General features: G+C 40.3%; 1 protein-coding gene across 1 annotated transcript in view; it reads right to left on the bottom strand.

The window, feature by feature from the left end:
• Positions 1-7,652: 7,652 nt before the first annotated feature.
• The window catches only part of MPHOSPH8 (M-phase phosphoprotein 8), a 42,253-nt gene continuing 36,870 nt past the window's right edge, over positions 7,653-13,035 (bottom strand). Inside the window, exons 11-14 of the mRNA XM_006831974.1 lie at positions 12,769-12,923; positions 9,051-9,178; positions 8,130-8,213; positions 7,653-7,694 (exon numbers count right to left, since the gene is read on the bottom strand). Of these exons, the coding sequence (XP_006832037.1) occupies positions 7,653-7,694; positions 8,130-8,213; positions 9,051-9,178; positions 12,769-12,923 (409 nt within the window). The remainder of the gene's footprint in view (positions 7,695-8,129; positions 8,214-9,050; positions 9,179-12,768; positions 12,924-13,035) is intronic.

The following is a 13,035-nucleotide window of genomic DNA, read 5'->3' as shown; positions in this document are numbered from 1 at the left end:
TTGCTCAGTATACAGACTGAATAAATATGATGAAATGATATAACCCTGATGCACACCTTTCCTGATTTTAAACCATTCAGTATCCCCTTGTTATATTCACAGAACTGCCTTTTGGTCTACGTACGGGTTCCTCAAGAGCACAATTAAGTGTTCTGGAATACCCATTCTTCGAAATGCTGTCCATAGCTTGTCATGATCCACACAGTTGAAAGCTTTTGCCTAGTCAATAAAGCATAGGTAAACATCTTTCTAGTATTCTCTGCTTTCAGCCAAGATCCATTTGATGTCAACAATATCCCTCCTCCGAAGTCCTCCTGTGAATCCACTTGAATTTCTGGCAGTTCCCTATCGATGTACTGCTAGAATCGTTTTTTAATTATCTTCAGCAAAATTTTACTTGCATGTGATATTAATATTGTCCGATGATTTCCACACTGTTGGGTCACCTTTCTTTGGAATGGGCACAAATACGGATCTATCCCAATCCGTTGGTCAGAAAGCTGCCTTCCAAATTTCTGGCCATAGACAACCACGTGCCTCCAGTGCCGTATTAGCTCGTTGAAACATTTGTTTGCATTCTGTCATTTTCTTACTTCTGCCAATGACTTCAGTGCAGCTTAGACGTACTCCTTCATTGCCATAGCTTCTTGATAATGTTACCTCTTGAATTGACAGATGCTCAACCAATTTGTTTTGTTTTTTGGTACACTGACTGTGTATTCCTTCCATCTTTTGATGTATCTAGTGTCAATCAGTATTTTACCCGTGGTGGTGGTGGTGGTGGTGGTGGTGGTGTGCTGTGGAGTAGATTCCAACCACAGTAACCCTGCATAGGGTTTCCAAGGCTGTAAATCTTTAAGGGAACAGAAAGCCTCATCTTTCTCCTGCGCAAGGACTGGTAGTTTTGAACTGCTGACCTTGAAGTTAGCAGCCCAACTCATAACCACGCTACCAAAACTCCTGATTTTACCCATAGAACCAGTTTTCTTCAGTTCTTTCGGCTTATGGAATGGTGAGCTAAGGAGTCCTGGTAGTGTAGTGGCTATGTGCTGGGCTGCTAACCACAAGGTCAGCAGTTCTAACCTACCAGCTGCTCCATGGGAAAAAGATGAGGCTTTCTGCTCTGTAAAGATTTCATAGCCTCAGAAACCCTATGCAGGGTCTTTGTAAGTTGGAACAGACTTGACCACACAAAACCACCACACCGGAGATCATTTGCAGCAGATCTGCCCAATGCACTATGAGTTCCTGACTTCGGCTTCCAGGGGTGTTCATTGTGGACCCAGGGAGAATGCTGTTGTTAAGTGTCGTCCAGTTGGTTCCAACTCATAGCGACCCTCTCTATAGGGTTTATGAGTGGCTGGTGAATTGAAATTGCAGACCTTGCCATTACCAACACAGTGCTATCATTGTACAGTGCCATACCAGGACTCCAGGGAGAATGTCATTGTTGTCAAGTGCTGTTGCGTCAGTTCCAACGCATAGCGATCCTGCATAGGGTTTCCAAGGAAAGGCTGTTGATTACAAACTGCTGACTTTGTGGTCCAGTGCTTACAGTACAGCACCACATCAAGACTCCTAGAGATTTGATGAACTTGACCTACACCTATGGATGCAGCAGATCAAAAGAGGGAACAAATCTTTACAGCAAACATTCCCACCCCCTCCATACACAGAGCAAACAGGGATGGGCAACTTGGACATTGGCTTCCCAAAATGGGGGGAGGGTGTTGCTGCAAAGGCAAGAAGTGTCAGGCTTACCAGCTTTCAAGAGGAAGCCTAGATCCAGAGGGTGTGGAGGAAGATAGACTCTCCACTGAGTAGTATCCAATCTGTCTAGGCAGGGCTGATGAAAGGAGATGGGGTTAGGTCCCTTGTGGTACAATGGTGAATAATTGTTATCAGGACTGACTGAGAGGGTTGGAAATGTAAAGGTGGACATTTTGTAGCAAAGAAGGGGAATGATTGACTTTGCAGTCTAGGAGTGGAGGTCCCTGGGACTATCAAGGGAGAAGAGAGGAGTGTGGGACCCTACCCAGAGAGGCAGTGACACCAGAGATGGAGGCCGAGACGATGACGTGGCGAGATGGAGTGGCTGGGATCTCTATACCCAGAGTGGGAGACGGGCTGTGTGCTGATGACCACGGGACAGGCTTGCAGGGAATACCCTTTGGATGGTTGATGATGCATGGAGGGCATTGTAACCATGGCAATGAAACGATATATGGGTGTAAAGCTAATGCTTTCCCATGTAAGCTATCACATAATTCACAATAAAACATTAAAAAAAGACTCCTAGAGAATGTTAGGGGCATGCTCGTCTCCTTTTTTCCTGCTATGTATTTCACTTGTAGTTACTAAGGGATGTCTATCAAGCATATGTAGTAATGTGTCTGAAGTCTCTTACTCAATCTTAGATTAAGGAGCCTCTTTTCATTCTTGACAATTCGTATGGGTAGCATATGATGATAAAATGAAATATTCACATTGGGATGCAGTGAATTATTTGATATGGCTCTTTTAGCTAGTCTTTGTAATTCCTTCCCAAATGCCTGGGTGTTGGTGTCATTGAGCCACCTCTGACTTATAGCGACCTGATATAGGGTTTCCAAGGAGGGACTAGTGGGTTTGAACCACTGACCTTGTGGTTAATAATCCGGTACTTATCCTACAGTGAGCACCACACAAGGACTCTAAAAGTGACTGGGGAGGACTATGCAAATTAAGGTGTTCATGTTCCACTAAGGAGACTTCTGGTGTGGCAATGTAGCCTAAGCACAGGACTGCCAGGTAGGTTTGAACCACAAGATCAGTGGTTCAAACTCGAAGGCCCTTAACAACAAGGGGATTGGATAGCTTGCTAATGTCAATACAGGCATAGCACTCATGTGGGGTGGGACCATGCAAACAAAATAGATCTACGGAACTCTAATGAGAGGACTGCCATTCTGCTGGATTAAAGATGAGCCCCTTCAAAAGCATAAAGGGGAATCTCTACCATCAAGAAAGAAGAGTCAGAGGAGGAGCTTGCACAGAGCCTGATTGATCTAGGAGACAGAGTGAAGACACCAGAGACAAACAGCAGCAAAAGCAACAGCGTGAGAGAGTGGTGGGCATTCCTGCCCAATGAGCAAGACACGCTCGTGAAGCAAGAAAGTCTAGAGCCTTTGGGCCAAAGCTTACTGCTGGAACATTGCTTCATCGACAGAGCTATACCTGTTCCAGCAGGAGCTAAGAGGTCCCAAAGAGCTTTATACCATGAGCCTAGCCAGCTGTCCTGACTGAATCCTGAATTACAGCCTGTCAGCTTTCCTGTAGGAGTCGTGATGCGGTGCTATGGGTTAATGTGCTGGACTGCCAAGTCGTTTTGAGCTACAAGGTTGGTGATTCAAGCTCACCAGCTGCTCCTTGGAAACCCTATACAGGGTCACTATGGGTTAGAACCGACTCAAAGGCACTTCACAACTTCCCTATTGTTAAGTGCTATCAGCAGGACTTCTTATACCGATTACAATAATAATAGAAAGAGAAGTTACCTTTGTAATTAGCAAATATTGGTAACTAGAACCTGGCTAAGTTCTAGATTGTCTAAATTTCATAACTAATGATTTTTAAATTGGAAGTTCACTACTTTTAAAAGTTGAAAGGGCTTAATTAGACTTTTAGTAGTCTTGATCAAGTTATGTGTCACTGAGTAATTACATAACCCAGCTGTCCGGTTGAACTCATGGTCCTGTTTCTTCTTAACTTTAACGAAAGCAATAGGTATAAAAATAGCACATCTACGAAACCACATATAAAAGAAGTTCAATTAAAAACTAATTGCTAATGAAACAAGGCATATGAATGTTTGAATGTGAAACCGATGATGTGCCCTGAAAACTTTCACTCAATCCACAATAAAAACCTTAAAAAAAAAAAAAAAAAGAAGACATGGAAGAAATAAAAGACTAAAATGGATGTCAGAAAAAAGTCTGAAACATGCTCTCCAGTGTAGAGATGCTAGAGCAAATGGAAGACATGAGATGGTAAAAGAGCTAAGCAGAAAATTTCAAAGGGCAGCTCAAGAAGACAAAGTTAAATATTTTAAAGAAATGTGCAAACACTTGGAGATAGCAAACCAGAAGGAAAGAACACACTCAGAATTTCTCATACTGAAAAGAATGAGGAAAAAATTCAAGCCTTGACTTGAAATATTGAAGGATTCTTTGGACAAAATATTGAATGATACAGAAAGCATCAAAAGAAAATAGAAGGAATACACAATCACTGGACCAAAAAGAAACAGAGTTCAACCATTTCAAGAGATAGCATATGATCAAAATCCAATGGCACTGAAGGAAGAACTCCAATGTGCACAGAAGGCACTGACAAAGAACTAGGCTCTGGGATTTAATGGCTTAAAAACGGAAATCTTTCAACAAATTGACACAACACTAGAGGCACTCACTCATGTATGCAAGACATTTGGGAAATTGTCTTAGGTTGGGTTTTCTAGAGAAGCAAAACCAGTGAAATATAGATAGATAGATAGATAGATAGATAGATAGATAGATAGATAGATAGATAGATAGATAGATAGATAGATAAAGTTTATCATCAAGGAAATGGCTTACAAATGCAGAGAGCCATTTCCCCTGTGGAAAAGAGTCCCTCCAATGTGTCCATTATATTGGGAGCAGGTCAAACTCCCAAGGAAGCATCTCTTCAATTGATTGGCTATTTAATTCATCATAGAGTTAACTTTGCCTGTACTAGGTTTCATTACCATTGGAATAAACACATCCCTACTGCTAAAAAAAAAACAAAAACAAAAAAAACCTAATTGCTAATGAATTTAGGAGCGGATATTCAACACAGCTGGAAAATACTCAGGACACCCAATCGTGCAGAATGAATGCCAGTTCCTAGTGCAAACAGAAAACAGATGCTTTGCTGATTTATGCCGCCATGCCTTATTTGACAAAATAAATTTACATTATTTAGGGTTTTTAGGTGGGATTGTGGATCTTAATGGATCACTGAGGTACATTAGGGGAGCTGCAAATTCCTTTAAATTACATACAATTTTGTACACGTACATAGAGATTCTTTTGAGGGTAGGGGTGGGGGTGAGGGTGGAGGCGGAGTCCCTACTTCACTGAATTTTCAAATACATGAATGACCTAAAAGTGAGTTTTAAAAACATACTAATCATAGTTTATAAAACCATCCACTGATGGGCACTTAAGTTGTTTTCCTCTTTTTGCTATTATAAATAGTTCTGCAATTAACAAGGGTGTAACAATTACCTATTTGTGTCATGGTTCTTATTTCTCCTGGATACATACCGAGTACTGGGGCTGCTGGAAAGGAATAATGGCAGAGAAGTAATTAAAAAGCAGTGTTAATTTTTTTCTTAAAGGACAAAACTGAAGTAAAAATGTTTGTGGTAATTGCTTTTCAATGAATTTGGTCTAAGAGCAATTTGTTCAATTTATGATTATCTGCTTATGATTTGGGATCACGCAAGCCCTCAGTTACATCTTTAACAAGGAGATGACTTTGGAGTTGACCTGAGCTCTGGAAGCATAGTGGTTACAAGTCAGGCTGCTAATCTCAAGGTCAGCAGTTCAAAACAACTACCAGCGGTTCCATGGAAGAAAGATGGAGGCTTTCTGGTCCCGTAAAGATCTACAGCCTTGGAAACCCTATACAAGGTCACTGTGAGTCGGAACCGACTCCATGGCACATACCACCACCAACAAAACAACAACTAACCTTTTGGTAAGTTACGACTAGAGAACTGATTTGCCTACCACTCCAGAATACTTTACTTCAATCCAAAGTTGTATAAAGCACACCATTTGCACTCTAATAGGCATGCTGCCTCATCAGAGAAACCGCTCTCAGTGCATTTCCAGCTGATCTAAGCCCCTTTCATCTTTAAGCCACCAGAACTTTCAAGATTACTGAGAATCCATCTGTGCTATTATTTACCTGACTACAGAGAAGCAAAGCACCTGTATTAAATTAGGTGGCTATACACTGTATTTCTAATGGAGACGTTAACAGTGACAGGTGGCACAGAACCGTCAAAAGCTGAAACAGAGATAACTCAAATGTAGAGTTACACCAAGTCGTCTCAAATTTTAGTATGTGTTTCTCTCTCCAACCCTGTTTCTGTCAAAATGTAAAAGGTGGGCAAATTAACACACTTTACAAATGCACCTTCCTCCGTAGGGTCCAGTCTCACCTGCTAAAGATTTTTTAGCTTTCACATTTCTCGGCCTAAGTTTCCCTAAAGGAATGGTGTTCGGCTTTCTACTTGGCTTGTGTCGTCTGCAGCCTTGCCTCCTGGTAAACGAGTGTGTTTCCTAATGTTTCCTGATAAGGCTGTTCATATCCTAAGCATGACTGTGGGAGAAAGCAAATTTTATCTAAAATCTCAATTAAATCTAGTTGACCAAGAAACTAATCCTAGTCTACGCAGTGGTGCTAACTCACACCTCCTAACTTTCCCCCCAGAAGGCCATGACATCAGATACTAGTGATTCAAATGAATTGGAAAAGCCCATTCTCAATCCTCATTAAGCTGAAAACCATGCAGTTTGTATCCATCTTGAAGTCCTAAGACTCCACAAAGAAAAGAAAAACATCAACATTGTGTTTTATTGAGAAAACTACAGGAAAAGGCAGTGTTAAGCGTATATCTATAAATGTGTGTGGACCTGTTATCAGGTGATATTCAAAAACATTTTCATTAAAATTACAATTCATACAATTATAAACTAATCAGGAACTACACAATTGGAGCTTGATTAGTGTTTGAACTAATGTCTTAAAAAGACCTAAGAGCTGCATACCTGTGAGCAATCTATAGCTGCAAGGACTGTTCACACAGGCGCACTGGGGCATCAGAAGCAGCAGCGAGGACAGCAAGGCACCAATGGGATTTAAACTTTCCCAATTTTTCAAAATAAGGGCACTAGATCTGGTGTTTCCAAATTATTTGGTGGATTTCAAGACCAGGGATACAGTTCACAATTGAACACTCCCTTTAGGGCTAATGTCTTGGTTTATAGTCTTGTTAGGTCTTATATTCCTATAGTGTCATCTAGTTCCCTTTCCAAATCACAACTTCAATCAGAGTTTCCCCCTCTGCATGCCTAGTCAGATTAGTCATACTTCAAGGGCAGCAAATTCACACTTTATTTAGTGCTTGGGTGTCTTGAATGTAACATGCCTCCCTTGTTGTAAGGAAATAAAAACTTTACATTTGAGGTTTTTGGTGTTGTTGTTTTTTTATATATATACACAGAAAGTCACCAGGGCTAGTAGAAAACTTGAAGTTTAAAAAAGGTTTTTTCTTTAATTTTCTTAAATAATCCTCATTTATCATTCCACATTGTGGAGAACTGAAAGATGCAGTCTGGACACCGCAACACTGAGATTTCAGAATACTGGTGTGAATACTTATGTCTGCGTTTTATAATCTACTACAACAGCCGTGTCCCATCTTACAGATGACAGAAGTGACAGGCCTTGAGCTGGAAGAGGTCAAGAGCTGAGACTTTAAATCTACAGGTGTTCGATGTGCCAGGGCAATTCCAGACTGCTTGGAAGAGACTCTTCTTCAGTGGTGGGACGAGAACCCCGTCACCATCCTTTGGTCACTGCAGCTGCACTCTGTAGGCCCCTATTAGCAACTTAACCTGGTGGGAGAGAAATACAGGTCAGTACAGAAGCAAAGAGTCCGCATTCTCTAGAAAGAGGAAAAACCAAAACATAAACTGGCTTCTCTTACTTGGCAGTATTTTCAACCTGGTGCGGTTCCATTGTTACAGTAAATTCAGGAGATTATCATTCGATTTTAGGATATGTTAACAACAACATTATTACTATAGCTGTGGCAAGTAAGTGTCAAAGCACAGAACTGACTTACAGAGATGTGTTCACATTCTCACTCTTGGCACACATTGTTATCTGGGCCTGGCACAGTTTAGATAGAGCTAGCATTTCCACCCTGAGGGTGCTTGTCTCTGGGACAGGGCCTTCTTCTAGAAAGGGTAGCACAACATTCTTGAAGATTGTTCCTAATGATGACAAAATGATTTGGAGTAACACTAAATATGAAGAAAGAATGTCACCTTAGCAGAGGGTGCTTCTGTCAGCCTGATGAAAAGTTTATTGAGGCCGGCGACAGGACTGAATGAATAAACAAAATGACTGTCCTAGAGCAGAGAGACCAAATAAAACAAAGTCACCAGTTTTTCAGAAACTTCCACATCCAGACAGGAACACACTATTAGTTTTACAGTATAATCTTATTACAACAGAGACCAGACACTTTTATTAAAATTCAATTTCAAAGGGAATCATATGGAAGGCTCGGATTTGATTTTTTTTAAAGTCAGTATGTTGTAGTTTCTTTTTTTCCACTCAATTTTTTTTAAAAGATGCAAAAAAAGAGAGAAAGGTTTATGGTTGTTCAATTTACATGTCAAAACTAAGCATAAATACAACTTATGTTAATACAATGGTTATATTTAGGTACTGAAAATATGAATAAACTTTTTTTCCTTTTTAAATTTTCTAAATTCTCTTTAAATGAATGTTTGTCATTAGAACAGTGGGCAAAAAGACATAACATTTAAAACCAGGCAATATATTTCTTGTAACAAAAAACTTATATTCAGAGAGATTATAGGTTATAAGGCATTATAGTAAGCTTAATTTAAGACACAAAAGTGAATTTGATTTTTATTGCCAATGTTTAGGACAATTTTACTTTATGATTCTGAGTTACAACTGGTTTACTAAATTTTAATGATATTTTATATTTAATGAAACATAGAGATTTAAAATGAAGTCATCTGTACTTCTGTTTGTCATGTTGTTGTTAGGTTCTGACTCATAGCAACCCTGAACAGGGTTTCCAAGAAGCATCTGGTGGGTTTGAACCACTGACCCTGTGTCTCACAATCCAGTGCTGATCCTACAAAGCCACACCAGAAATCTGTACTTTTGTTTAGAATAATTTTCAGTAGTGAGCTACAAAAAGGTCTTACCAGAAAAACGGGAAGTTGGAATTTATCATTTAAAACTACAGCTTGTACACTGCACGGTCCACAGAGCCGAGCAATCACTTCTTTACCCAAAAAGTTTGCATGGAAAATAAACAGCAGGACGCCGGAGCCTGAGCAAGGGAGACACAGATCACGTTTTAGTAAAGATCCTAGTAAACAAGATTTGTACCAAAATGGGTGTTTACTTTGATTACAAATCCATTTCATTAGCACAGCGTGTCACTGTTGACAAGCACTGAAATGGGAGTGGGTCTGCTCAGCTCACTCTCTACCACCCACATGGGAAGCTCTGAAAAGTTCCTGCATTTCACGGCTTGTTTGTTTTAACTAAACCACACCAAACCACACCAAACGCACAGCCATCCAGTTGACTATGACTCATACAGCAACCTTACGTAAGGTTTCCAAGACTGTGAAGCGTTACAGGAAACACACCTCATCTTTCTCTCATAAATCGGCTGCTGGGTTTGAACCACCAAGTCTGTGTTTAGCAGACCAACACTTACCCCATAGCACCACTGGGGCACCTTCCATACCACAGAATCCTTTTCATTTTTGGAATCCCTCCCTACTGATAGTTTATGGGATGTACCTTTTAATGGTTTTCTACACTAAAGTCATTTAAGTATTCTTCTTAATTAAAAAAAAATGATAGTGAGAAGATGCTGCAAAACAGAAATTCAAATTTTCATGGAATCCAGACTTTCTGGCATCACAGAGGCTAGATGAACCCCTGAAAGTACTGCCCAGTGATAAACTTTAAAACCTGAAACCAAAAACATCCCCTGACATCATCTTAGAGCAAGAGGAGTAAAAAAATCTGCCTTGAGTATTATGCTCTTTTAAGAAGTACCTGGTGGTGGCTATGTGCCGTGGAGTCGGTTCCAACTCATAGTGACCCTGTATAGGATTCCCGAGGCTGTAAACCTTTACGGGAGCAGAAAGCCTCATCTTTCTCCCACAAACAGCTGGTAGTTTCGAACTGCAGACCTTGAGATTAGCAGCCCGACTCATATCCACTATGCTAACCAGAGTTCCTTAAGAACTATCTACATGGGACCAAACTGACAACGCAACTGAAAAGATTTAACACGAACCCTAGAGGCAGTGGGTTTATGCTAATGGGAGAGGAACAACTCAAAAAAGCAGGGTAAATATGACTACACAACGTGAAGAATGCAATCAACGTCACTGAACTGAACATGTAGAAATTTGAATTGGTGTATGTTATGCTGAGCATATGATGGCCTTCAAAAAGTACATGGAAAATGGAATTAAAAGATAATGGAATCTAACTACAAACTTTTGAAGCCCCTTTGTATTCTCAACAACAAAAACAATAAAGTTGCTGCTGAATGGGGCAATGTTCACAGAAGCAAATCCACAGACATTTCTATAGTGATTCTCCTATGGCTGTGAATTAATTTTCTGCTTTATTTTGATGTATTGCTTTGCTTCTTCTAAATTTTCTGATTATTTTGGGGAAAATATTAGCATGAGAGATTTGCAGTTTTTTATACTCTGTAAGATTTATGTTTTGAACAAATGCTGTATTTTTAGTAATATGAGACAGGTAAAATGACCTCAATGACTTTTCTACCAAACTAGCCATTTTTAACAAGAGCCCTCCATCTGGTTCAGAGATAGAAAGAGAAGGAGCAGGCTAGGACTGCTGCTATCCTATCAGTCCTTTCAAGCTATGAATGCCAGGACACGGATTTTACTCTCTACCTTGATCATCAACTTCCCAGGCCTAGAGCACTAAGGATCAATGCTGTTGAAAGGGCCCTATGCACAACATTAGGATCAATAGGCCTGGCAAATAACGTACACCCTTTCTTGGTCCCATTCCCCTCGGCTCCACTATGAAGTAAGTATGCAGCTGGGATGCCAGGTGCAGGAGACTGAGCGTTCTCAATGGTGTACCAATATCCCAAACTGTGCACTGGTGACCACAATCTTATGGGGCATCTTGGTCAAGTGGCATTCATGGTCTAAAAGTTATGTTCTACATTCTCATTTGGTGAGTAGCGTCTGAGGTCTTAAAAGCTTATGAGCGGCCATCTAAATGACCACTATTGGTCTCTAAAAGAGACCAATAGTGGTCATTTAGAGTCAAAGTACAAACTAGTCTACAGGACAAATCGTCTATAGGAACTAAGGCCTCATCTACCCAGATCACAGAAGAACTAGATGGCGTCTGGCTCCCACTACTGAGAGCCCAAGTACATGGACCCTGAGAAAATGGGAGAAACTGTGGAGCAGACTTCAAATTCCTAAAACAACAAGAAAACCTTGACCTACTACATTGGTTGAAAACAGAGGACTCCCTGAGACTACTGCCCTTCGGTTCAGATCTTGAACGGAAACTAGCCCCTGAAATCACCTTGTAGCCAAATAACAGAAAGACTTAAAAAAAGAAGAAGAAAAAAATACATGTTGCTAGTTGTTACTGTGGGCCTTTAAAAAACCACTTATATGAAACCAAATGGTCAATACATTTAAACAAAGATGAGAAATTAGATTAATGGAAATAGAACCATCAGAACAGAAATCATGAGAATGGTCACATATTGTAAAGAATGCGACCAGTGTCACTGAACATTTGAATGGGAACCCAAACTGCTGTGCAAACCCTCACCAAAACCACAGTAAAATATTATGGGGGGAGGGACGTTAGGGTTAGCTATATTTAATTGTTGTTAACTGCCATCGAGTCAGTTCTGACCCATCGTGACGCTATATAGGGTTTCCAAGGAGCGACTTGTGAGCTTGAACTGCTGGCCTTGCAGTTCAAGGCGACATTGCAGTCTAGCATATTAACCCACATTGCCATACCAGGACTCCATTTAATTGGTAGGGCTATTATTTTCTTTAATAAAAATTTCATTAATGACCAAGACCCCCTGGTAGCCCAACGATTAAGTGCTAAGACTGCTAACCAGGAGGTTGTTGGTTCAAAACCCACCCAGCAGCTCTGTGGGAGAAAGATGCGGTGATTGGTTTCCATTAAGATTGTAGCTAAGAAAACCTGAAGGATCAATGAATAACTGTGTTTTAAAATGGAGGCGGGGCTTTTCCAACAAAACTACAAGTTGGAGCCAAGCTTCCTGCCTTTAAATAGAGTCAGAGTTTGCTCCACTTTACACAGCCAGCTTTACACAGTCAGCACTTGGGTCCTAGAGACCAGGGACTTGTGTGAAAAGGCGAATGTTACTGTTTCCTTCTCTTCCTACTAAACTTTAATGGAGGACAAGATTATTTGTGACAGGGATTATTAATCTCGAGATCGTAAGCAATAATACAATTCAGGGAAAATGTTGAGTCTGGCCTTAGAATCTTAGAAGAATTTTTAATAAAAGTAAATAAAAATGGTAATTATTAAGACCCAATTTGCATACATATTATCCTTTAACCCTTATTTCTTAAGTGACTGTTAACATAGTGCTCTATGAGACCTCCGCAAAGTCACCTGGGATGTTAGATAGCTGCTGGGTCTCTTCTGTCAGAGAAGGTCTGCTGTAAATGAGTTTGTTGTTGTTGTTAAGTGCCATCGAGTCGGGTCCGACCCATAGCGACCCTGTTTACATCATCATTATGCAGAGTGGAATTTCCTTACGGTTTTGTTCAAAGGAAGGTTCTATCTAAATATCAGTTCATGTTTAGAGAGTCACGTTTCAGAGACAAAGCATAAATTTACCTTCTGGAATGTTCTGTGGGGGCTTGTAATTGAAATCTGTTGAAAAATCTGGTCCCTCACAGAGACGATGACAGGCTAATGGAAAAACTGGTTCTAGTAGAGCAAGACGGGCTTCAAAGTAATCCCGTATTGTCTCTTCTGCTACTCTTGAGAGTCTGTTAAAAAAAGTACAGTGCAAGTTGTCAATATAAATGTGGAAAAGAACCATGAGTCATAAATTGATTCTACTTAGAATTGTGAGGCCTTCTAAGGTCAACTTTTTACAAC

Source organism: Chrysochloris asiatica, unplaced genomic scaffold (assembly GCF_000296735.1).
Source record: "Chrysochloris asiatica unplaced genomic scaffold, ChrAsi1.0 scaffold00005, whole genome shotgun sequence".
Classification (NCBI taxonomy): domain Eukaryota; kingdom Metazoa; phylum Chordata; class Mammalia; order Afrosoricida; family Chrysochloridae; genus Chrysochloris; species Chrysochloris asiatica.
Note: the sequence above shows the minus strand (reverse complement) of the source record. Positions and strands in the feature narration are given on the sequence as shown.